This window comes from Corylus avellana, chromosome ca4, assembly GCF_901000735.1.
Source record: "Corylus avellana chromosome ca4, CavTom2PMs-1.0".
Classification (NCBI taxonomy): domain Eukaryota; kingdom Viridiplantae; phylum Streptophyta; class Magnoliopsida; order Fagales; family Betulaceae; genus Corylus; species Corylus avellana.
This window is the reverse complement of record NC_081544.1, coordinates 5,006,994-5,030,500: the sequence shown is the minus strand read 5'-3', so window position 1 is coordinate 5,030,500 and position 23,507 is coordinate 5,006,994. Positions and strand designations below refer to the sequence as shown.

Genomic DNA, 23,507 nt, shown 5'->3' with positions numbered 1-23,507 from the left:
ATTCTTTTCTCTGACCAAAATATGTGAAAATAAAAGTAATTTCTGACTCTTTAATATGGACAATCAAAGTGCAAGTCAATACCAGGTCAAGCAATTGGTTCTTGAAGATTACAATGTTTTGTGTAAGAAAAAATTCCCAACTTTAAGTTTGCCAACTTAAAACTTTTGCCTTCTAGATAAAAAAAGTTAAAAAAAAAAAATTTTTTAAAAAAAAAGAAGAAGAAAAATCAACTAATCCACAAAGAAAAATGCCACCAGAAATCTCAACCATTATAATGAGACATACATCAGTGCTTTCCTTTTGGCTAGCAGAGGCGAACCTTATCACATTACTCCAAAATCACAATATATAATGTCTACATTCTGTCCCAGAAAAAGAAATGATGCATAGTGTATGCTTAGATGACAAGCATATAAGTATTTGAATTTGCCTTCAAATGGATTAGTTTGTTATTTATTACTGGGCGAACAGAAATAATTCACCAACATGAAGGCAGTAGTTATCTCTGTTGGATTCCACTTGGCCATGTTTGATTCTTCACAGGTTTCAGGATAGCTTCAAGCTCTGACAAAGTTTCCTCATCTTTCCCAGCAGTTTCGAGATCCAGAGCAGCAGCAACATTCTCCTCAACCTGGTTGTCAAAATGCCACCAATTTATAAACATTTTGAAAAGATTGATTGTCAAGAGATAATTCAACATCATTTAGTAGATAATACAACTCAATTCATATATCGCTTGGTATCATGCTAAGGTCTTGTGTGTTAATCAGCGACGAGCCACTAAGACAATTTTCTGGCACTTGGTTGGAACTACGGAATCCTTGGTGTTGACAAATTTTTTTTAGCATCACTACTACAGGCACATGAAGAAAATAACGACAATGCATGCTAAAGGAATCCTAATTTATTTATTTATTTTGGTTGAATAAAGGAATTCTAATTCAACCATGTAGAAGGTGGTTTATTTATATACTTATAAAAAAAATAAAATAAAATAAAAAAATAAGAAAGGTGGTTTCATTACATAAAGCAGGAAAATTATATCTGATATCCCTCATTTTTGTGGATTCTTTTCAACTTTTAGATACAAACTTCGGTCTATTTTCAATCAAAGACCTCCATTAGTATTCTGCAAATTTTAAATGGATTTTTTTCAGCTATACCCTCCTAATTTTAAATGTCGAGCTCAAGCTCCAAGCTCCATGGCCATGGAGGTCAATCTCTACAGCCAGGGAGGGAGGTTGACTATGGCTCAAGCTCCACGGTTGGAGCCTAGAGAGAGAGAGAGGGAGAAATTGAGGGATATAACTGGAAAGAAAGAATTTTCCTATTTTCAAATTGACAAAATGAGTCTATGATTGGAAATGAGCTAAAGCTTGAAATTTAAAATTGAAAAATTGAAAACTTCGATTCTTAAAATCAAAAGGACCAAAAGTACAAGAGGTGTCACTCAAATAGAGTACTGCATCCATATCTCCATATTTTAAGTTCTTCGACACCGAGACTTGTCCACTTTCTACAACAAGAAATTTCTTAACAAAAGGCTGCCCCTCGTAGTTGTTCATTCTTGTAACTGAAGCCTACTTTTTGCAGTATCTCATTTTGAACATCCATTTTAATTATATCCGACTACAAATACATTGACCTTCCGTAAGCAATGCATCATAACATTGCACAATATACTCACATTTATCACATAACTTAAGAAGGATGACACTGAGCAACTAATCATAAACTCATTGCAAACTTTATCTTGAATAAACACATTTGGAACATGACTTTTGTACAGAGGGGAATCAACTGAAACACGTGTCTACATGAATTAATTATAAAACAAGCAGAAAGACATACACATGTTTCTTATGTGCCAGCAGTACCAAGAATTTGAGCCAATAGTTCCACTTGATGAGTGTTAAAGATGGCTATTCATACTCAATATATGTCAGTTATCATGTAAAGCACAATGACAAAAAAGTGAATTCCTATGTGTTTAGAGTAAATATTTTATACAAGAAAAAGGCAATTATTCAATTTTAATGCAACAGACATGAGCCAGTCAATTTATATATATATTTGATGACCATGAGTAAGGCTTGAGAGCAGGGTTATATGCATATACTCAACATGCTGAGATAGATATGTGTGAAATTTTTGAAAAAAATACATGAATATTTTGGTAATGTGGAAATTAAGGAAATGATAAATCTACCTGTCTAACAGAGTTCATTCCAACCAGCACAGATGAAATGTCTTTATTTGACAGGCTATATTGCATAGCTAACTTTGAAATATTTTTCCCCTTTTCTTTACAATAGGCAGCAGCAGCTTGGCATGCAGACTGGAAAATAAGAAACAGATTAAATGGTTAAAAAAAATCATATTAAATCCTGCAAACCACACACAAATTTCAGAAATGATGTAATCCATCTAGACAATAAGCAAACAGTTATAATATCTTTGAGAAAATTTAAAATGTTCGATGGCGGAGACGAAGGGGCATGAACCTATTACCTAAAAAATGATCAACAGAGGTGACTCTCTTATCTGGACAGACATCAAAACTTAACAGGTAGCAAAATTACGTTTATTTCACAAATAGAGTTTTGTCTACCTTTCATTTTAGCAATGCAGTATGTTGTTCATTCTTCTCTTTACCTGGTTAGCTAGGAGTCCAACATAGGAGAATGAAATATTGTGGTAATCCCGTGTACTCAAATTGGAATTTATCGTGAACTACTTCCCCTCAAAACTTGGCAACAAGGTAATAAACATTATTTTTTCCTTTATAAAAACATAAACCTAGTTGCAGGTGTACATGAAAGCACTTATGCAGAAGCACTTTTCTAGATATCTGAATATTATATAAACTAACATCCATAATCAGAAGAGATTTTCATTCTATATAATAATTGATCATTAGTTCTTGTCAAGTGTCAATCTCTCCCTTTATTCCTCTCTAAGAAGTGTCTATCTCTCCTTTCACGATATTTGTTAGCTTGGGGAACTTTTTCATTCCTTTTTGGCACCACAGGTTGACACACATCAGCACATACACATATAAAAATGGTGTTGGTTAAAAGGATATATCCTGATGCAAAAGAAGCATAAAAAATTAAAATTTAAGAAGAGCACCTTGAGTTCAGGTGAAGCTGGGTGCCAACTTGGAGGACCACTCTCAGTAAGAAGACCCATTGCAAGTGGAGAAGCAGTAATTATACCAACCCCTTTGCTCTTTAGGTAAGGTAGTAAATCCTCCAATGTTGAATCATTAATACTGTAGTGGCAATAAGACAGAATTACATCCACTATGCCAGGTGGCACCCGATCAAGTACATAAGTAAAAATTTCCAAAGGAAGTCCAGTAATTCCAAGAAAACGGATCTTCCCTGCTTCCTTTAATTTCTGAAGTGCAGGAATAGTCTCATTCACAACCTGTTTACAAAACCATTAAAGAATCCAAGCATCACTATCACAGTGAGTTTCATAACAAACATCAAACATGTGAATACCCTTAGAAATATGCATAATTATAATGATACATATTCAAAGAAGGTAAACAAGGTTAATTAATTAAGCACCTGATCTAGAGATCCAAATTCAATGTCATGGCATTGCAGGATATCAACGTAATCTAGCTGCAACCTTGCCAAGCTCTCATCAATGCTCCTAGTCACTCGATCGGCACTGAAGTCAAAACCATCAATGTACCGCCCACACTTTGTTGATACAATATACTCGTGTCTTGGAACTCCTACAGCTTTTAGTGCCTTACCAAGTACCTTCTCTGACAAAGTCCCTCCGTAATATCTTAAAAATGAGAAAACAAAAGAAAGCAGAGAAAGAAAATACAGTATCATCAAAACTTACAAAAATGAGTGAATTATCACAATTAAAGCACATAATTAGTATGTCCAAGAATGAAAGTTAAAAGCAACTAATTATTGGAGAACAAGAAAGCACATAATAAGGGTGAAAGCGTGCAACTTTAGCACAACTACTGACCTCTATTTGGGGCCAAGAGAAACAGAGAAAAAAATAGTGTTAAATTTGAAATCTAATGCATATGCCCCCTTTTTTTTTAATGGCTAATAGCCAAGCACATCAAATAGAGTTGAAAAGAGTGAAGTTTTTAACTTGAATATACACGGCCATGGTTATCCCGGACTGTGTTCTGGAAAAAAGTGGCCTGCTTCAAAGAAAGGGCAAGCACTATTGTGTTACAAACCCACTTTCTGGACAACACATACAAAGAGACCCACCAAAAGTCAAGTAATTAGCGATCTTCATTAAGATGGATCGCCCTTTACACGGTCACCGAACGATTCACACAACAAAATATTTAGATAGCACTTTAGTTCGTCACTCCTTAGATTTGTTCCCCTTTTAAAATTTTTGGGCAGCCAAACAAAGCATTAATGAGTTCCAAGCTCTTGAAAGGTATTAAGATCAGCAAAACAAAAATCTTTGTCCACTAGAGTTTTCCATAATGAAAATATAACATCTATTACTCTAATATTTTCTAATTAAAATTAAACCTTCCAGAAATAGTAACACATGTGCCGAGGCATCAAATAAATTGATCAATTTCTTCTCATAAGAACTGAACCCAACTACACATACGGAATTCCAAATTTTGTTAGCTAAGTTGGACTAATCTAAGTGTAAGAAGTTTTATTTTTCGATCCTGCATTACGAGAGATACGATCATTTCATTTTTCAACTTTCCTTTACTTTCCATTTTTTCCTACATTTTCTCAGCAAGAGACATCAAAGAAATATATCCCTTTCTTTTACTATACATTTTCCACTCTTTCCCTACATTTTCTCGACACTAAATGCTGTCACACACACAAAATTTCACTTTTCAGGAATGAAATTACGTACGGAGAGGTGTCGAAGTAGTTGATGCCTAGGCGAAAGGCCTCCCGGACGGAGGTGATGGCATCGTCATCGGAGACTTGGCCGAAGACATTGCCGAAAGGCGACGCCCCGAAGCCCACACAACTGAGCTTGAGCCCAGTGTTCCCAAGCTCCCGGAGCTCGACCTTGGCCGGCGACGAAGCCATTCGTTCCAGGGTTCTGTGTCCGTGCCGAGGGTGTTTGGGAAGCGAGAAAACTTGAGAGTGAAGATCCCCGGGAAAGAAAGTGTTAACGGTTAAAAGGAAAATTGAGTGAAACAAGATTTAAAAGGCCAAGTGGTAGAACCGTGGCACGTGGGGTTTGGATCGCACTGAGTTGGATTGGATCTCTAGTGGGTACCACACAGAATGGATTTTCATTGATCTGTATTTCTTCGCAGAAGCTGCTGCGGACCTGCGGTCATGGACTCTTGCCAAGAAACAAATACAAAGCTGGAGTTTTCACTCGAATTTTCACATCAGATTAGTTTGATTTTGATGGATAATTTTTTTTAACTGCCTTTTTTGATTCAATTTACTAAATTTATATGTGATTTAAATTGTCCGTAGACTGATTCTTATAACACATATATCAGTTTAAATGAGGGATTTATAATAATAATAAAAAATAGCTTTAGCTATATCTGAGCTATCACCTTAAAAGATTAATCAATTTGAAACTTTTCTAAAAATTTTTATAAAGCTCAGCTTCAGATATGCGCTATCTTACAACTATCTTTATAAATCACCAACTCTATATGAACTATTCTTCGTCTTCTTAATATGAGATCCGTGTGTTACAATTATCACTTCGGTAAAGTGAGATAGTAGTAGAATAAAAATATAGTTTTTAACATTACTCATTAATTAATTAAAGAAAGTAAATCGAGGTCTATATTATTATTTCTGATTTCTAACATTCCTTGATGCGGCTTTTAGGGGCGGAAATAGAACTTTTAATTTGGGGGGCGAATTTCTTAGACATATTAACTTGTTCTATGAGAAACGTACATTATGTTGGCACATAGTATTTCAACAATTCAACTGCTTTTCATATTCAAATAACTCAATAATCAATAATCAATATATCTATGCTATGGCAACACGATTTCACTTGGAACCCACGTCCTCATCATCAGCGCAATGCTGATGATTTTGACTGCAATTCTGCAGATTAGATGGCTTCAATCCCTTTGCCAGCCTTTTCGCCATTCTTCTCTGCTTCAGTTTGTTTTGGTTACCGCAAGCAGTCTCCTCTCCTGAACAAATGCGTAACACAAAGGGCTCGCTTTACTCAGGCACGTAAAACAATTGAATATGGCATTAAGTTTATGTGCGTGTGTCAGTGTGTGGATCTTCACCTGAGTTGTCAGCTGAAGTATCAACTTTCTTCTCTGCGGCATTCCGTCGAACATCTGGAGGCTCCGTATCAACATCACCACCTCCACTTTCGCTTGTTGAAGGTAACAACGGCCCAATAATATTCCCGCGGCGGGATGCGTCCTCCTTGAGCTTCTTCTTGCGAAGCCTCTTCCTCTGAGCCCTCATCAGCTTCCTCCGAGGCCCGGATTCACCATCTTGATCATCGCATGCAGAGCAATCGCTCTCTTCCAAATCGTCTGCATTTTCACTCACTTGGTCAAATTACTGATTACGAATAATTTACATAGTCAAAATAGTTCGCATATTTATTGAAACCTGGAATAAGATCCGTATCTAAGTCTTCCCGCAATATGTTCACCGGTTCGTTTTCCTCGTCCTCCTCCTCTTCCCGTAGTACTTGTGGAGGAGGCGGTGGTTGGGGAAACAGCATGTTGACAACGGCTTCATTGAACCTGCGTCGTTTTTCTTCTCGGCGCATTGTACGTTTTGAAATACACAGAAAAGCTCAAAGAGACAGCTGAATATCAATTTTACTGCACAAAAAGCTGTTTTGTGGGAAACCGGAACGATGCTGTTAGATACAGCACACTCTTCACAGAAGACAACGACTGCTACACTCTACACACTCTACACACGAAAATAATTCCCGAGAAATCAATCGTTTGGAATTTTTTTTTTTTTTGGGGGGGGAGAAACTTTAGACTCTTGAAGTACTGCTTTCGAGAGATCTTATAAATTTAAAAAACTCTTAATTTAACTCTTTAAATTTTTAATTTGATTCAATTGACCTATTCGTTAGATTTTAAACGTTAAAAGTAGTAAAATGAGGTTTATATCTTATAAAATTTCAAATTTACACTTAATTTAAAATTATAAAATAATAAAATAATAATTTTTTTTTTTTTTAAACTCACAATGACCCAGCGCGGGTCTCGGCCAGAGACCCACAGCTGGGTCGTGGTTGTGACCTAGCCATTGGTCAACAGACCCAGGCGAGTCTGGCCGTGACCTGCATGATCAAGTCGTAACCCATGCTAGGTCTCGGCCAAAGACCCGTTGTGAGTGTTAAATACCACATTGCCTAGTTATTAAGTCAAACTGATAAGATGAAAAGCAGTCAACATAAAGTGGATGATTTATACACATAATTAGTTATGAGTACTAAATCTCACATTTTCTAATTATTAGGTGAAATTTGGCTTTATAATAGATTATAGAAAAGTTTCAAATTGACTAGTTCTTTTGGAGTGATAGCGCAGATGTGGCTAACGCTTTTTCTTAAGTCGTTACACATGGTGGAGACACTAAAATTCCTTTGGCACTTGTGCCCGTTGGAACAAATTCAAACCCGGTCCGAGAGGTGCGATATGTGCTTAGGCTCACCCTTTCATAGTTATTGCCTAATGATTGATGGCTTCTTGTGTTTTATGAGACCATGACCCATAATGTTTATGAAAGAAGAACATCAACTAACTACAAGGAAGTTTCCATACTTCTACCCTCTTTTTCTTTCTTTTCACAATTTTGCTAGCTCTCTCATAACCATACTTACCGCAGACCGTGGCAGCCAATCCCAAATTGCCAACACGAGCCTATGCTTTCACTTGACTCCTTTCTAACAGTTTTGCGAAGACTTCTCTCTCCAACAAATTGGTTCATCCATTAGTTTATAAAATTATAAACCTATAAAAAACACTAAATTTAATCATTTAATTAATATTATAGTAATCTGGTTCTATATATATTACAAGCTTAATTAATTGAGTGCCTTTTTTTTATGTTTTTTCTTTCTTCATAGATATTGGCTTGAGTCCTTGATATCAAAATGCATCATGCTTAAAGAAACTAGAAAGGAAACACGGTAAGCCATTTCACACGACGGCCGGCGTCGCCAAGTGCACTTATTGCCGACCCTTTTCAGGGCATTTCGGCGCCGACACGCACCCATTTGTTGTGAACAAAGCATTTTCAAACTTGGCCTGCACCACCATCATTGATCGGCTGGAATCATCAATGTCAACAACTTTTGACTACAAGTTTCTTGGGACAGAATTTATGTCCCTGTTCCACAACTTTATGGGTCGGTTTGCCGGAACTCACGGGCCCGACAACATTTACGTTGGCCACGTTTCGCCAGTTTATTGGATAAGACAAACAACAAAAGTCAAAGGAAATTTTTGGAAACAAAACCCAATTATTTTCTTAATCTCTTGTTTATTATAGATGACACGTCTCAACTCACATGGGCTTTAAACTGTGATTTATAGGGGGGTTGGGTCACCAGCTCTTTCTGTAATCTTTTTGAATGCAAAGAAAGGAAGAAAGAAAACAAGATTGTGGGTTGGCTTGGTTGATTTAGACTTTTGAGTGCCCACATGTTTAAGATTAGCGTGCTCATTAACAAAATCTTGAGTGAAATTTTTCAACGGCTAGTTGGTGAGGCTTCCTCCTAAAAGTCCACAAAACTACAAAACTGACTTTGCTTATTAGTTATGAGGATTAATTTGCCAGCTTGAAGTGACCCAGGAGAATATAATAATAATTGCACTTAAGGATAATCAGAATGTCTATGGCCAACTCACTTGCAAATGTTTCAGCGTTTGAGTTCAGTAAATGTTTAGTTCAAATTTAACTACTAAAGAATATATATATATATATATATATATATATATATATATTTCTTTTTTATTTTAACTATTCACTTTTTTAAAGCATCTTCATTTAAAATATTCTTCAGAAAACGAGAGAGAATCAAAATTGAATATTTTATTAGATTTTTATGTATTGTTGAGCTATAATGGTCAGTAAATTTGTTGACTACTATATCAGCTAATTAAATCCTTAGTCGAAATTGACTACTTTTAGTTTTGATACCATATTAAATTACCAGTTATTCCGAAAGTTTAAACCGATAGAAAGATATCAATTTAATCACTTAATCATTAGTTTAACAATATCTCTCACGTGTGAGTTCAAACTTTTTTTTAACAGGTGATGCCTAACACGTGTAATATTTAATTTAAATGAGGGGTGAATTGACGGATTCAAGGTTCAATCTCAGGATCTTTGGTCCTGATACCATGTTAAATTACCACTAATAAAGAAATTCGTGGGCCTAACTCATCTAATAAAACCGGTTTTATGAGAGAAGGTTGTCAATTCCTTATAAATATGCCCAAGGTCTTGTCCACAGGTAATATGAGATTATTTATCAACACCCTTCCTAAAGCCAATATTTTTCTTGGTCCTTGTTACAGGGTAAGTAGTGTGAGCTTTATTTGTCCTGTAGTAGGCCCTGATATTATGTTAAATTATCAGTTATTCCAAAAGCTTAAGCTAATAGGCATAAATGAATTTAATTATTTAATTAACACTTTAATATATATATATATATATATATATATATATATTGACTAGTCCAATGTGAACGCTCTTAACTGGCTATGGATCGGTGAGCTATAAATATTGAGGAATCAGGCGGTCTCTATCCTTCTAGTGAGAAGGAGGAAAAGGAAAGATTTTATCAGAACTAAAGGGTGAGCTTTCTTCTTGCTATTTCGAGCTGTTTGTTGTTGTTTGTAGGTGAGATTGTTCTCTGCCACACTTTTGAATGAAAAGTTTAGGAAAAATCTACCAGCTTTGTTGGAAATTGAATACCCAAGTAATCTGTTTTGTTTACCTCTCATGCAGGATCCTTCCTTGAACTCTTTTAAGCAGCAAAGGAGTTCTTCTAATGGAGATTTCTTCCATGAGAGAGTTATCTGAACTGGTAAGTGGTAATGTGCTCCTGCATATGTTGTGGTTAGGTGATAGTTAGTTTACTGATTATCTAAAAATGTATAAAATCTTAGCAGATAATCTTTGACTAATTGTAACAAGTTGGAAATTTCTGGTTTATAAAATGTTTGCTGAGTAATTTGAGAGTTTTCTTACGATAAGATATAATTAGAAAGAGGAAAACATCAAATTTGCAGGGTATGGAGGATCCTAGGTTCATCAACCAGTGGCACACGAACTCTCTAGATGAGCTCAGCATGCTGCAACCAGCATCCACTACATTTGGAGAGAATTTACAACATTGTTTCATGACTCACCCAAACTTCAACCACAGAAATTCCATGGGAACTTCTCAGACTGGAATTGATGGAACCATGAAACAGCTCAAAGTCAACAGCTGGAATAATTCATCCAAACTTGATCATGTATCATATCCCCAACTTGCTTCTTCTGATCCAACCATTAATCTATCGTTTGCGGATGCGAACTACACAAATCACATGGGTGTTTTAAAGCCTAAAGAGGAGGTAGTATCTTCCCAAATCATGAATACCCTTCCTTCTTGCCAGGGGGGTAAGAGGATTAGCACAAGCACTAGACTTTCCCAAGCACAAGATCACATTATGGCAGAAAGGAAAAGGAGAGAGAAGCTCAGCCAGCGGTTCATAGCATTATCTGCTATAGTTCCTGGCCTTAAGAAGGTATAATAATATTCCGTGCCAATTATATTTTCTTAATGTCTCCTCTTGGATTATTATTTTTTTATTCCTCTTTTTATGTTCCCTGATTTGACAGAACAAAAAAAGAAAATGGGATTAGAGAATATAAACTTTGCTTTCTAAAAGAAACTATATGATTGCTGAAATTCACCTAAGCTTTCTCTTAGACTAAATCCTCTTGGTATCTTTCTTAGTATAAACATTTCTATATAATCTGTAATATTTCTTAGCATAAACCACTCCTATTGACTATTACATCTTTGTGAGTTCTATTTTAGACTATTGGCAAAGGCAGGAGATTACTAATGCCTGAGTTTAAGGATTAAGTATTTCTGCTAAATCATATCTTCATGCTGTTGATAGATGGACAAGGCTTCTGTTCTTGGTGATGCTATCAAGTATTTGAAACAAATGCAAGAGAGAGTGAAGACACTTGAGGAACAAACTAGGAAGAAGAACATAGAATCAGTGGTGTTTGTAAGGAAATCTCAACTCTTCCTTGATGGTGACAACTCTGCCTCAAATGAAAGCCTCTCCAGCGACCCCCATGATGAGCATCTACCAGAAATTGAAGCAAGATTCTGCGACAAAAATGTCCTCATAAGAATTCACTGTGAAAAAAGGAAAGGATTGCTAGAGAAATCGGTGGCTGAAGTTGAAAAGCTCCACCTGACAGTCATCAATAGCAGTGTCATGACATTTGGGAGTTCTGCTCTTGATATCACTATTATTGCTCAGGTTTTCCTTCATTTGTTCTATGAACTGAATCTGGAAATTTAAGTTTAAAGTTGCAATCGAAAAAAAAAAATGTTTTTGATGTTAATTCTCTAAACTGTTGTTTATATGAAATAATTCCACTAAATGAAGGCGACTGACTCACACACACACAATGTTTTCTTTCTTGGGAAATAAGTAACTGATATTTTCCCAATTAATGCCTTCTTTACATTGTGCAGATGGATGAGGAATTCAGCATGTCTGTGAAGGATCTTGTAAGGAATCTCCGACCGGCTTTCGAGTTGATCATGTGAAAAGAAGTTGGAATTTGAGCTAATATATAAAAGCCTCTTATAAAGTTTCTTTGCTGCTGCTGCTGGAAGCTTCAGAGGACAGGAATAATCCTCAAAAACACAAGAAGTCAAAGTCTTTCAAGTTTTCTGCTTACAAGGCCTGTAATGCTCTACCATATTAGACCATCTAGTTTTAAGCTTGTTTGCTGTGAGATCCCTTTTGAAGGTGGGTTTTTCTTTATTGAATTTTTGCATGGTTAACTCTTGGCCATGTTGAAATTCTCACCTGTTCAAAAAGAGTGATATCACAGTTTGTTTGGGGTTTTCTTTTTGGGAGTGGTTGAAGAGGGAATATGGCTTTTTTGGTGTGTAGACAAACAGGCTTCTGTTTCAGTAGTTACTTAGTCATGTTTTAGAGGCATCTTGATAACTCTTATGGAGCCTCTTTTTCCTTGTAATGTCATTAGATTGTAACACTTTGATAATGATGCAATAATTGCAAGTTGTTCATATTATCCATGTATTATTGCTATTTGCAAGATTGTTACAGACAAACTCTCAATAATATGCAATAGCCATCATGGAATCAACATTTGCTTGAAAGCAACTGGTCTTAAAATTTTCATGCTAACTATAACTTTGGTTTTTAACCGTCGAATTTGCTGAACCATGATTCAAATACAACTGCAATAACATTATCACTACAAAATGACTAGTCTATTTAGAGCTCTTTAAAATTACTTATATAAGGTCAGTCTCACCTAACAAAGACCTTGCATATTAAGGAAAAAGAAATCAATTAATTTGGCACCGACTACAGCAAGATTATCTGTGTGGAAAGCAAGGAAATTACAGGAAACATTACTTGTTTGGCAATGCTTTCTTAGAAGGGGCTTTTTGCTTTTTGGTTGAAATGTGATATAAAAGTGAAAGTTGTTTTGAGTGTTTTGTGTTTAGAGTTGCTTGTTAAAATCCAAAAGACGTTATGAAACGAACCCTAAGTGTGTCTCCAGTAAACCAAAGAACAGTCAAATTAAAAAAAAATTTAGCACAATGTTGGGTTTCAGTCAACATGTGTACAAAGTAAACCAGGGATACCTAAGAAGTAAAACAGAACTGGGTCATCATACTTGCAAGGTTATGGAATTGACATTCCTCGTCCTATGTGCTAAAGGATGCCATTGTAGTAGAATCTTGATGCAATTATATTAAGTTTTTCTGTCTTTTTCTTAATGGTTGCCCTAATGTCCAAGTTACTTGGGGAACATACCAAATAAAATGATATTCTAATACTCACAGAGATAACAGTTAGGCTCTACCTAATACCAAACAGGCAGATGCTAATATCATCAATCATTTATGCCATTAGGTTGAGAACTAGGGTTAACTGATCAGTAGTTGGCATCTGATAGTAGCTTAAAGAATTGACACTCCTGAAAAGACAATATATTATCTTAAGGGTATCAAAACAGGTTATTTTGTTTGTCATTAGATGCTTTATTTAATATACACAATCTTCAAGCAATGTAAGTTGCATTAATAAAGCATTTTGGATTGATCTCTTAGTCCCCCCAAAAGATTATGATCTTCCTATGACTTTGTGAACTCTTTTCTTCTTAATTGGGGAACATTGAGATTCCTCTGAAAAAAAAAAAATAAATAAAAGGGCAGAAACAGAATATTACAACCATCAAGTTGGAAAAACATGATGTTGCTGGTTTATTTGCTTCCTTAAGAGAGAAATCTTTGGATTGTCTGATGAATACATGAACAAATACTAGAGTCCTACAGTGGTACTAGGTAGAGATTCCTTTGTTGATTTGTTTTAGTTCTTGGCTCATTGGACATATAGTTAACAAGAGAAGAGGAAAAAGAAGAGTCTTTTTTTTTTTTTGAAACAAGAAAATAGCTAGAAGTTTGGCATTTACAACCATTTTCTTTCAACCATGTGATGATGGGGATAATTAGAGCTAGCTATCTTGTTGAGTATGAGATTGGATGTAGCCTATCGAATATGTGATCAAATGAATTGCGACTTTGTAGTCTAGTCACGGAAGAAGGCGACTTATAGGCTTAGATTAAAATGTCTTGATACTATATATGAGTATAGTGTTAAGGTATTGGATACTAATAGGTGAGTGGAGTTGCCAAAAGAGAAAAAGGTTGTGGAGCGTGGTGATATGTCCATATAACTGAGGTACAATCTTAACCATGTACATATAAGCTCTTGGACAGTCTCCCCGACCTTTCAAGCCGGTTTTTAATTATAAGTTCTACTTAAGATTTGTATCACATGCCAACATATTTATCACATGACATTATCTATACCGTTAGATACAACAATTTTAAATATTTATTATGAAATGACTCATTTCCTATTGAAAATGAAGAGGATGTTGATCGTGGGGGTCTACACCCAAAATGACACAAAATCAAACTAGCATTAATCTATGGAACATGGCATATATGCAGTAGATGGCCACTGGCCAGCCTGGCTTAATTAGGCTATTGTACCATAGATGTGGAATTAATCAAAGTCTGGCTTAATTAGAATGGCTTCTAGGGTTTAAACCTAGCTTGTCTCTTAAGAAATTCCTCTTTTTTTCTTTCTTTTTTTTTAAAAATTTTTTTCCACCATAGTTCAATGTTTCCAACCCGTATTAGGTTTGTCCCCCTCCATTAATTCAAAGGAAATATAGTAGAGAATCCTACCAAAGTCAAGGAAGAAATAGCGGTCAAGTACATTATAGTCAAATGCGCGTAATATATTCTATCCTACATTTAGATCTTCTTGCCCCCTATATATATATATATATATATATATATATATATATTGTGTGTGTGCACGGGTGTGTAAAGATTTTTAAATGAAAGAAAGAAATAACCTATTTTAAATTATAAAAATATGATAAATATATTTTATGTAATTTGTTTTTATCATGTTCTCAAGAGTACTACAGGTTTTTTGTTTTTTTTTTTTGGGAAACTTCACTGAAGATCCCCGAACTTTCACCCGTTTTGAAATACTCCCTTAAACTTCAAAATCTCTCAATTTAGTCCCTCGAACTTTCAATTGCTCTCAATTTGGACCCCTCCGTCAGATTTTAAATGTTACATAACGCTTATACCCCTGACTTTTGTATAAAATTTCAACTTCTAAAACGTTTTTTTATTTAAAAACAAAAAAAAAAACAAAAATCATGGATATTTTGGTCTTTTTTTGTATTTTTAACGGTGAAAATTGACGGATGGGTCCAAATTGAGAGCAATTGAAAGTTCAGGGGGTTAAATTGAGAGATTTTGAAGTTTAGGAGGGGTATTTCAAAACGAGTGAAAGTTCGGGGGTCTTCAGTGAAGTTTTCCCTTTTTTTTTTTGACATGTTTGCATAAGAGGGGGAGGAAAATTTGAACTAACGACCTCCGTTTCATTAGACGTGGTCCCAGCCGATTGAGCTACTTCTTACAGACAAGAGTACTACACTAAAACTTGAAGAATTATATTATACATTTCATATATTAAATACCTTAATTAATTTCCTGAGTTAGTTGATTTGTTTATAATAACTTATGAATTTATGTATGTGTCTAAACATAGTTGCATTTATGTTCTTTCATTTCCATTTTTAGCCTAAATTTAAATCCTTCTCTTAAAATTTGTATAGAATGAAACACATATATGTTCTCAAGGAATAGCTCAATTGACTAGGAAGTAGGAACCACGCCTTATTAAGTGAAAGTCACTAATTCGAATTTCGATCATCCTTTTCCCCTTTACGAACATGTTAAAAAAAAATAATAATAATAATATGAAACAATGATAGAAATGGGCAGTTTTTTGAATGTCAAATACTATTAGGTGAGTTACTTTTTATTAGCTTCTGTCACTCATGTTTTCTAACATTCGAAAAAGAAAGGAAGAAAGATAATCTCTGCTTTAATCAAATTTTCAGTGCTAGGTGCGGGTTCAGTGATCACAAGAAAATTTTATGAAGTTGGCGTGGATTCGACTTTTTATAATGGAGAATCACTCACATAAACTTGATTTGTATTAGTCGCCTTGAAAACCATTAATATTTTGGTAGGACTATGTTAGGCTATATATGATTCAATTGGTCTTGAAAGAGTGCTTGCAGTTTCCTCTATCTATACCCTTTTTAAGTAGTTTTCAACCGACATGTGTTATCATGATCACGCTTAAATAGAATAACCACAATTAATTGCCTCTCCCTTCATTTTAATTTAAAAAGAAAAGAAAAAAAAATATTGACCTACGGTTTGACCCATAAAGATAACGAAGAAAAACGGTTAATTATCTTTCTGTAATATCCACGTGGATTGTAGCACCTCAGATTTTGAAAGTCTTATTTTAGAGATATTCATTTGATGCTATGATTATATTAATATTCATATTAGGCAATGATGTTAATTCTTGAGGGATTTATGATATTGTATGAATGGTAATTGGAGATTAGTAAGTAGAATAGTATAGGGTAGGTAGAATAGTAAATGGTAGGTAAAATAGTAAATGGTAGGTGGAATAGTAAATGAAGGGTAGAATTGTAAATGAAAGGCGGAATAGTATTTGTTTTTTTCCTATAAATAGAGCTTTTCCCCTTCACAATTTTCACCACTCATATCCTCTCTTCCACATATTCTTCCTTCTTCCGTTTTCTACTCGGTCTTTCTTCTTTCTGAAAGTGTTTACACGAAACAAAGAGAGAAAGGGCGAGACAAAGCGTTGCAAGAAAGAAAGAACACGAGAGAGAACGGACTTGAGAAATTAGTTTGAAATATATACTAATAGTGTTAGTCAGATTGAAGCAACTAGATCATTCAGACCACTTTTAGCTTCAGTCTAGATGTAAGTAGATTTACTACCCCTTCTAAAATTACTTCATGTCATGCTATTTATTCATTCTTGTATCAAACTATTAATGGTTATTTTATTTACTTGTCATGGAAATATGTTGCATGCATGAAGGATTTCTAAAAGAATTATTTAGAAAGTTTCTATTACTTTAAACACTTTATAAGTACAACAAGTTTATATTTGGAAAAGTTTCCATTTTGAGAAAAGGAAGTTGAGAAATGATGATGATTATAAGAAAGAAGAATGATGATAAACCCTCCTACATGTTGCCCTAAGATGCATCAAAAGAAGTACAAAGAAAAGTACAAGAAATGAGTTAAATGTTTATGAAATGAGGGCACATGTATGGAGGAGAGTATTTTTGGCCCCAAGATAAGTAAGGATGAGAGGAGTTCGGTACCGATACTCGGATGGAGGCGAAACCACTGAAGGAGGCTATGCCAGAAGGTGGTATTCCATCAACAGACCGTTGAGTGCACCAAGAAAAGAGTTAATTGACGGTCGGGCATGGCTGAGGCCACAGTTCAGTGCCATGGTCACAAGGACCCGCAACCCTCGTACACAGGGGTAATAGTGTACATGGACCCTAATATGAGAAAATGATAATATAATTTCAACAATGATTTACTATGATGATTTTCAATGATGATATACTATGATGATTTATAGCGATGCATTATGATGATGATTTATAAAGATGATTTATGACGATGATCTAATAATAGATGTAATAGTACGTATATGCTACAGAAGATACAACCGTACATACATGTATTATTATTATGGCTGAATGTATATTTATTTGTAAAAACAATTATCAAAACTGAGAACAAGGAGCAAAACTATTTATGGTTGTGGATTTTACTTGCTGGGCCCCCTTTGGGCTCATTCAGTTTTATTTCTTGTTTTCAGGTAGAAAGGACGCTAGAATAGAAGGCCGGAATGGGGGCGGCAATAATTATTAACTTTCAAACTCTTTTCATATCAATTATTGTAATAAGTTGATATTCCGCAACTAAAGTTTAATGTTTTCTAATTTCGCTTGTAATAAAATCTCTTGAATAATGTTTTATACATTTATTGTATCCTTTAAAATCAAGTACTCTGATAGACCTTATAGATCTTTGCAAGAACTTTTGTTGTAAAAGAAGAAAAGTGGCAAACTCAGCCTTAACGGGCTGGGGATGTTACATGGATACCATCTTCACCTTGAGGCTCAACACGGCATTCTATTAATTGGATCAACACATTCCCTACCAATATGGGTTCCACAACACGTACGGGAAATTCAACATGGTCCGTATAAGCATTACAAAATCAAAGATTTATCTAGAAGGAAGAATTTTGTTGGGTCATGAACTGGCCTACCATTCATTGAGCAGTCCTTGGGCCTAGGCAGAGGAGGCCCAAGTCCGAGACCTATTCGAGTGATCCGAGACGAGACCTACTCATGTGATCCGAGACCAAAATCCGAGGCAACTCCTAACCGAGACCATAAAGTCCGAGAATAACTCAGGACATGTGAGTCTCAGTAAAAGGGAATAACTCCGATATCTTAAAAGATTACGAAGTTGATCCTCTGATCTCAAATCACTCAAATCATGGAAGAACTAACAAACATGATTTTTCATTCAAATGTTTGTTTAGCCAATATCAAGGGATAAGATTCCTTAATAAGTGGGAAGTCAAATTTTCTCAAATGCCTATAAATACAAGTCATATGATCAAAACAAAGGTAATCACAACTCTCATAACTTGAGCTCTGTAGTTGTTACTAGTATCCTTTCCCATTCTGACTTAGGCATCGGAGTGCTCACGCCGGCTCACCCCCGGTCACTTCGATCCTTCTTTCTTCTTTGTTGTGCAGTCAAATTGTTCGGGTGTTTGTCCAACTCAAGCTCGGCAAGCGTGGCACGTCACCTTCTTGAAAATTGTGCATCAACAGTTTGGTGCCGTCTGTGGGAATTTCAATTTTCATCAGTTCTCTACTAATCCAAAATGGTGACTACCCGTTCCACGGCCGCAGCCTCCAACGTACCACCACCATCCGATCTAGCCGACTTCATAAAGTAGATGTCTTAATCCATGAAGGCTTTGAAAAAGCAGAATGAAGACCAGGCTGTAAGGCTCACAGCCGCTGAGGGCTGTAATAGCCAGAGGGACCAAGAGCGAGCAAGAAGGCGTGAAGAACGGCGTGAGAGGGACAGGCGAAGGGAAATTCACGAAGGGAAGCGAACTGCAGGTTCACATCGCGATGAGGAAGCAAGCTCAGTCCAAGCTAGCCATCATACTACTGTCCAGAATGAGGAGCATCGTGAGCAGCAGATCCCAGAGAGGTCTCAGCATACTAGGCCTCGAAGGGAACAATTTCAAAGGCGAAATGAGACCCAGATGAGTGCTGACATGGAAGATTTAAAGAAGAAGTACGAAGAACTAACTCGCAAGCTGGCTGAAAATGATGGAAAAACCCCTGCTTCGGGGCTTATGGATAATACCGACATGCCCTTCACTGATCGAGTGTTAAGTTTCCCTTTGCCTGAAAACTTCAAGATGCCTCGCGTCAAGGAGTTTAACGGTAGCGGCGACCCTTCTGAACATATGAAAAGCGTCCGTGTTCACTTTTCCCTTCATAGGTTTCCGGATGAAATAGCATGCAGAACCTTTTCTCTCACTCTGGAAGGAGTTGCTCAGGACTGGTTTGCCAGATTGCCTCACAAGTCAATAGATAGTTTCAAAGAACTTGGAAGTCTCTTTTTAAGCCAATTCCTGGCTACCAAGAAGAGGAGGAAGCACTCGGCTTGATTACTGTCCTTGCGTCAGGGGAAGGAAGAAAGCCTGAAGGACTTCATGCATAGGTTCAATAAAGAAAAATTGTTAGTGGATAACCCAGGGGATCAGGCGGTATTATCCGCATTATGGCATGGAGTCAGGCCAAATGGGCCTCTAATGGCCGAAGTATCAAAGAGTTCTACAGAAATAACTCTTCCTGAGTTTATCGCCAAAACAGAAGAGTATATTAATCAGGAGGAAATGATTAAGGCTCTCACAAAAGGTCAGGAGGAAGAAGACCGGGAGAAGGAGGACGACAAAAAGGAGCCACCTATAGCATCTGCTCAGAAGGAAGAAAGGTTTCAGAAGAGAGTAGTAAAGAAGACTGTACCATCAGTCCCAAAAACAGAACCCCGGCGGCGTGAAGATCGAAGGTTCACACCTTTGAATACTAGGGTCAACGAAGTGTTTATGGAAATCAGAAGAGACCCAGCTTTCAGATGGCCAAATAAGTTGCGGGGTGATCCAAGGAAGCGAGATCAGACGAAGTTCTGCGAGTACCATAATGATCACGGGCATTTGACAGAAGACTGTATAACTTTGCGCCAGGAAATCGAAACTTTCATTAGAAATGGAAGGTTAGTAAGATTCCTAGCAGGAGAGAGGAACAGAGACGCGGTCCACCAACAGCCCCTCTTGTTGGATGCCGACCAAGACGTAGGAGGACGAGAGCCGAGACGTGGTCAGGATAATGGACGCAGAGAAGATCCGAGGCCCCCTCGGGATCAAGGGGTGGTAGGAGAAATCCATACTATTGCCGGAGGAATAGCTGGTGGAGGACAGTCTAATTCGGCCAGGAAAGCCCATGCTAGGAAGACACAGACTGAGGAAGTCTTTACAGTGCAGAGACTATCCAAAGTTGCAAAAAAGGATTCAGTGATCCTTTCTTTCTCTGAAGAGGATGCTAGGGGGGTAATGCAGCCCCATGATGATCCGCTAGTCGTAACTATAACAGTAGCCAACCATATGATCCACAGAATTCTGGTGGACAATGGAAGTTCGGCTGATATACTGTATTGGCCAGTTTTTAAGCAAATGGGTATCGATCGTGATAGGGTCACACCATTTAGCTCTCCCCTGGTCGGATTTGCAGGAGAGCAGGTCCAGCCGATTGGTCTTATTTCACTCCCTGTAACGGCAGGAACAGCACCTAAGTAGAAACTGTGATGGTAGATTTTCTGGTTATTGACCGACCAGGTGCCTACAATGCATTATCAGTAGACCTGCTTTGAATAAGTTAAAAGCCGTAACTTCAACATACCATTTGATGATGAAGTTCCCGACGGAAGAAGGAGTCGGAGAAGTGAAGGGGGATCAGACCCAGGCGAGAAGATGTTATAATACGTCTCTCAAGAGGGTCTCGGATCCGACTCCTATTGTCATTAGTACAGTAGGAGGGAATAACAGGAATGACCCAAAGGGGGAGCCAACTGAACCTCTGGAGGATGTGGTAGTAAGTGGAGACAAGACTTTGAAGATTGGGACGCAGCTTAGTCCCAGAATCCGAGACGGCCTCATCATCTTCCTAAGAAGGAATTTAGAAGTTTTTACGTGGACTCACAAAGATATGCCAGGAATTGATCCTGAAGACATCCTCCACCAGCTAAATGTGGATCCAAGAGTGCAACCGGTGAAGCAAAAAAGAAGAAAATTCGCCCCTGAACGGAATGTAGCCATAGCAGAAGAAGTTGAGAAACTTCTCAAGGCTCGTTTCATTGAAGAAGTATATTATCCCAACTGGTTGGCCAATGTAGTATTGGTCAAAAAGTCCAATGGGAAGTGGAGGATGTGCGTGGATTTCACTGACCTCAATAAAGCTTGCCCAAAAGATAGTTTTCCATTACCTCGCATTGATGCATTGGTGGACTCAACAGCTGGATATGGTTTACTCAGTTTTATGGACGCCTTCTCTGGCTACAACCAGATATACATGCATCCAGAAGACCGTGAGAAAACTGCGTTCATAACTGACCGAGGCCTGTACTGTTATAAAGTCATGCCCTTCGGTTTGAAGAACGCAGGGGCAACATACCAGAGGCTGATAAATAAGATGTTCCGAGACCAGATCGGACGCAATATGGAAGTATATGTTGATGACATACTAGTCAAGAGTGTGTTGCCACAAGACCACATACTCGACTTGCAAGAGACGTTCACAACCTTGAAGAAGTACGGGATGAAGTTGAATCCCTCAAAATGTGCATTCGGAGTTTCATCAGGAAAGTTCCTTGGTTACATGGTGTCCAGCCGAGGAATAGAGGCCAATCCCGAAAGAATACAAGCTGTCTTGAATATGCAATTTTCGAGAAACTTAAAATAGCTCCAGCAATTGACAGGAAGGATAGCTGCATTAAATCGGTTCATTTCACGATCAACCGATAAATGTCTTCCGTTTTTCAAAGTCTTGCGAAAGGCCTTTGAATGGACAGACGAATGCGAAGAAGCCTTCGGACAGTTGAAAGAATACCTGATGAGCCCGCCTTTGCTGAGCCAGACAATACCTGGGGAGGTACTATATTTGTATTTAGCCGTGTCCCAAACGGCTGTCAGTGCCGCATTAATCCGAAAAGAAGAGGGAGCTCAAAAGCCTGTATACTTCACAAGTAGGGCTTTGAGAGGCGCTGAAGAAAGGTATCCCCAAATGGAAAAACTGGCTTTCGCCTTGGTTATAGCATCCAGGAAGCTCCGACCTACTTCTAAGCTCATACTATTAGGGTATTGATTGAATACCCTCTAAAGAAAGTACTAAGAAAGATAGATCTTTCGGGAAGGTTAGCCAATTGGGCTATTGAACTAGGAGAATTCGACATTGAGTTTCTCCCTTGGAATTCTCTCAAGGGCCAGGCACTGGTTGATTTTCTAGCAGAATTCACTAATTTGCCAGACATCACCAGCTGGCCAAGTGATGAGACTTGGGTAATCTACGTAGATGGATCATCTACAAAGAAGCATGGTGGAGCTGGGATAGTAATGATTACTCCCGATGGGGAAGAATTATGTAGTTCATTGAAGTTGAAGTTCAAGACCACAAATAACGAGGCTAAATACAAGGCAGTTTTGGCAGGACTCGGTTTAGCCCTTGAAATGGGAGCTGAATTTGTGGAAATACGGAGTGACTCCCAAGTTGTTGTAGGGCACATCAGAGGAAAATTTGAAGCCAAGGGAGACAAGATGAAGTTATACTTATCTAAGGTGCATGATTTGCAAGCTTTATTTAAGAAGTTTAGCATTGTGAAAATTCCGAGACCAGAGAATGAAAGAGCAGACCAGTTGGCCCGGATAGCCTCAACGGCCAGTAAAGAGATTGAAGCCAAGACTCCTATCCAAATTCTTCTACAATCATCAGTTACCGAGATGGTGTCGGTCTTGACAGCCGAGACCGTACCTAATTCGCAACTAGAAATCGTGGAATACCTGGAAAAAGGAGTACTTCCCTCAGATAAAAGGCTTACTATCCGGTTGAAGGTAAGGGCAGAAAGGTTTACAATGATAAATGGAATCCTTTACAAGAGGGGTTTCATGTTGCCACTATTAAAGTGTGTTTCAAAGGAGGAGGGAGATTATATCCTTAAAGAGATCCATGAAGGAATTTGTGGAAGCCATTCTGGAGCAAGGATGCTGGTACATAAAGCAGTCTGAGTGGGTTTCTATTGGCCCAACATGAGTCGAGACTCGGCAAATATAGTCAGGAATTGTGACAAGTGCCAGCGATTCGCGAATATCACTCATCAACCTCCTAAAGACCTGAGTGCAATATCTTCACCCTGGCCCTTCTCCCAATGGGGGGTAGATATAGTAGGACCATTGTCTCGGAGTAGGGGAGGTGTACGGTTTGCAATTGTTGCTGTAGACTATTTCACCAAATGGGCAGAGGTTGAAGCCTTGGTAAATATCACAGCTAAAGCAATAGAGCGATTTTTATGGAAGAATATTGTATGTAGGTATGGCATTCCCACGCTTTTATCACAGATAATGGCAAGCAGTTTGACTGCGAGTCATTCCGAGCCTGGTGTGCCCAGC

The 23,507-nt window shown here is 37.4% G+C and overlaps 5 protein-coding genes across 6 annotated transcripts; 3 read left to right on the top strand and 2 right to left on the bottom strand.

Moving 5' to 3' along the window:
- Window positions 1–294: 294 nt before the first annotated feature.
- LOC132180039 (L-galactose dehydrogenase) lies at window positions 295–5,270 on the bottom strand. Its single transcript, XM_059592886.1, has 5 exons — window positions 4,886–5,270; window positions 3,580–3,808; window positions 3,134–3,433; window positions 2,211–2,339; window positions 295–632 (listed from the first exon to the last, which is right to left on the bottom strand). Exons 1-5 carry the CDS (start codon window positions 5,065–5,067, stop codon window positions 501–503), a joined length of 972 nt encoding a protein of 323 aa, XP_059448869.1. The 5' UTR covers window positions 5,068–5,270; the 3' UTR covers window positions 295–500.
- Window positions 5,271–5,871: 601 nt separating this feature from the next.
- Window positions 5,872–6,902, bottom strand: LOC132179727 (uncharacterized). The gene is made up of 3 exons (XM_059592490.1): window positions 6,598–6,902; window positions 6,261–6,518; window positions 5,872–6,158 (listed from the first exon to the last, which is right to left on the bottom strand). Exons 1-3 carry the CDS (start codon window positions 6,758–6,760, stop codon window positions 6,010–6,012), a joined length of 570 nt encoding a protein of 189 aa, XP_059448473.1. The 5' UTR covers window positions 6,761–6,902; the 3' UTR covers window positions 5,872–6,009.
- Window positions 6,903–9,733: 2,831 nt separating this feature from the next.
- On the top strand, window positions 9,734–12,274 carry LOC132179276 (transcription factor bHLH25-like). Of its 2 annotated transcripts, none has more exons than XM_059591976.1 (5): window positions 9,734–9,818; window positions 9,973–10,051; window positions 10,257–10,760; window positions 11,142–11,516; window positions 11,735–12,274. In XM_059591976.1, exons 2-5 carry the CDS (start codon window positions 10,016–10,018, stop codon window positions 11,807–11,809), a joined length of 990 nt encoding a protein of 329 aa, XP_059447959.1. In that variant the 5' UTR covers window positions 9,734–9,818; window positions 9,973–10,015; the 3' UTR covers window positions 11,810–12,274. The 2 variants fall into 2 exon arrangements, with proteins under 2 accessions (XP_059447959.1, XP_059447960.1); XM_059591977.1 differs by lacking the exon at window positions 9,734–9,818 and adding an exon at window positions 9,820–9,864.
- Window positions 12,275–19,505: 7,231 nt separating this feature from the next.
- Window positions 19,506–20,645, top strand: LOC132177900 (uncharacterized). Its single transcript, XM_059590377.1, has one exon. The coding sequence runs from the start codon at window positions 19,506–19,508 to the stop codon at window positions 20,643–20,645; it is 1,140 nt and encodes a 379-aa protein (XP_059446360.1).
- Window positions 20,646–20,757: 112 nt separating this feature from the next.
- LOC132177899 (uncharacterized) lies at window positions 20,758–23,126 on the top strand. The gene is made up of 4 exons (XM_059590376.1): window positions 20,758–21,227; window positions 21,381–21,726; window positions 21,808–22,118; window positions 22,202–23,126. The coding sequence occupies exons 1-4, from the start codon at window positions 20,758–20,760 to the stop codon at window positions 23,124–23,126; spliced, it is 2,052 nt and encodes a 683-aa protein (XP_059446359.1).
- Window positions 23,127–23,507: the final 381 nt, after the last annotated feature.

What these genes read in the sequence shown, in the direction of transcription:
- LOC132179727 (XM_059592490.1), bottom strand. Translation starts at nt 6,760, where the DNA reads ATGCGCCGAGAAGAAAAACGACGCAGGTTCAATGAAGCCGTTGTCAAC. An exon ending in AGATACGGATCTTATTCCAG is followed by an intron (nt 6,519 to 6,597) that starts GTTTCAATAAAT and finishes GTGAAAATGCAG; the next exon opens with ACGATTTGGAAGAGAGCGAT. An exon ending in TACTTCAGCTGACAACTCAG is followed by an intron (nt 6,159 to 6,260) that starts GTGAAGATCCAC and finishes GCATTTGTTCAG; the next exon opens with GAGAGGAGACTGCTTGCGGT.
- LOC132180039 (XM_059592886.1), bottom strand. Translation starts at nt 5,067, where the DNA reads ATGGCTTCGTCGCCGGCCAAGGTCGAGCTCCGGGAGCTTGGGAACACT. An exon ending in AACTACTTCGACACCTCTCC is followed by an intron (nt 3,809 to 4,885) that starts GTACGTAATTTC and finishes CTCATTTTTAAG; the next exon opens with ATATTACGGAGGGACTTTGT. An exon ending in CAGCTTCACCTGAACTCAAG is followed by an intron (nt 2,340 to 3,133) that starts GTGCTCTTCTTA and finishes CTTATTTTCCAG; the next exon opens with TCTGCATGCCAAGCTGCTGC.
- LOC132177899 (XM_059590376.1), top strand. Translation starts at nt 20,758, where the DNA reads ATGAAGTTCCCGACGGAAGAAGGAGTCGGAGAAGTGAAGGGGGATCAG. An exon ending in GAAGTATATTATCCCAACTG is followed by an intron (nt 21,228 to 21,380) that starts GTTGGCCAATGT and finishes TGGTTTACTCAG; the next exon opens with TTTTATGGACGCCTTCTCTG. An exon ending in GAAAGTTCCTTGGTTACATG is followed by an intron (nt 21,727 to 21,807) that starts GTGTCCAGCCGA and finishes AACTTAAAATAG; the next exon opens with CTCCAGCAATTGACAGGAAG.
- LOC132179276 (XM_059591976.1), top strand. Translation starts at nt 10,016, where the DNA reads ATGGAGATTTCTTCCATGAGAGAGTTATCTGAACTG. An exon ending in TAGTTCCTGGCCTTAAGAAG is followed by an intron (nt 10,761 to 11,141) that starts GTATAATAATAT and finishes TGCTGTTGATAG; the next exon opens with ATGGACAAGGCTTCTGTTCT. An exon ending in ATATCACTATTATTGCTCAG is followed by an intron (nt 11,517 to 11,734) that starts GTTTTCCTTCAT and finishes TACATTGTGCAG; the next exon opens with ATGGATGAGGAATTCAGCAT.
- LOC132177900 (XM_059590377.1), top strand. Translation starts at nt 19,506, where the DNA reads ATGCATAGGTTCAATAAAGAAAAATTGTTAGTGGATAACCCAGGGGAT.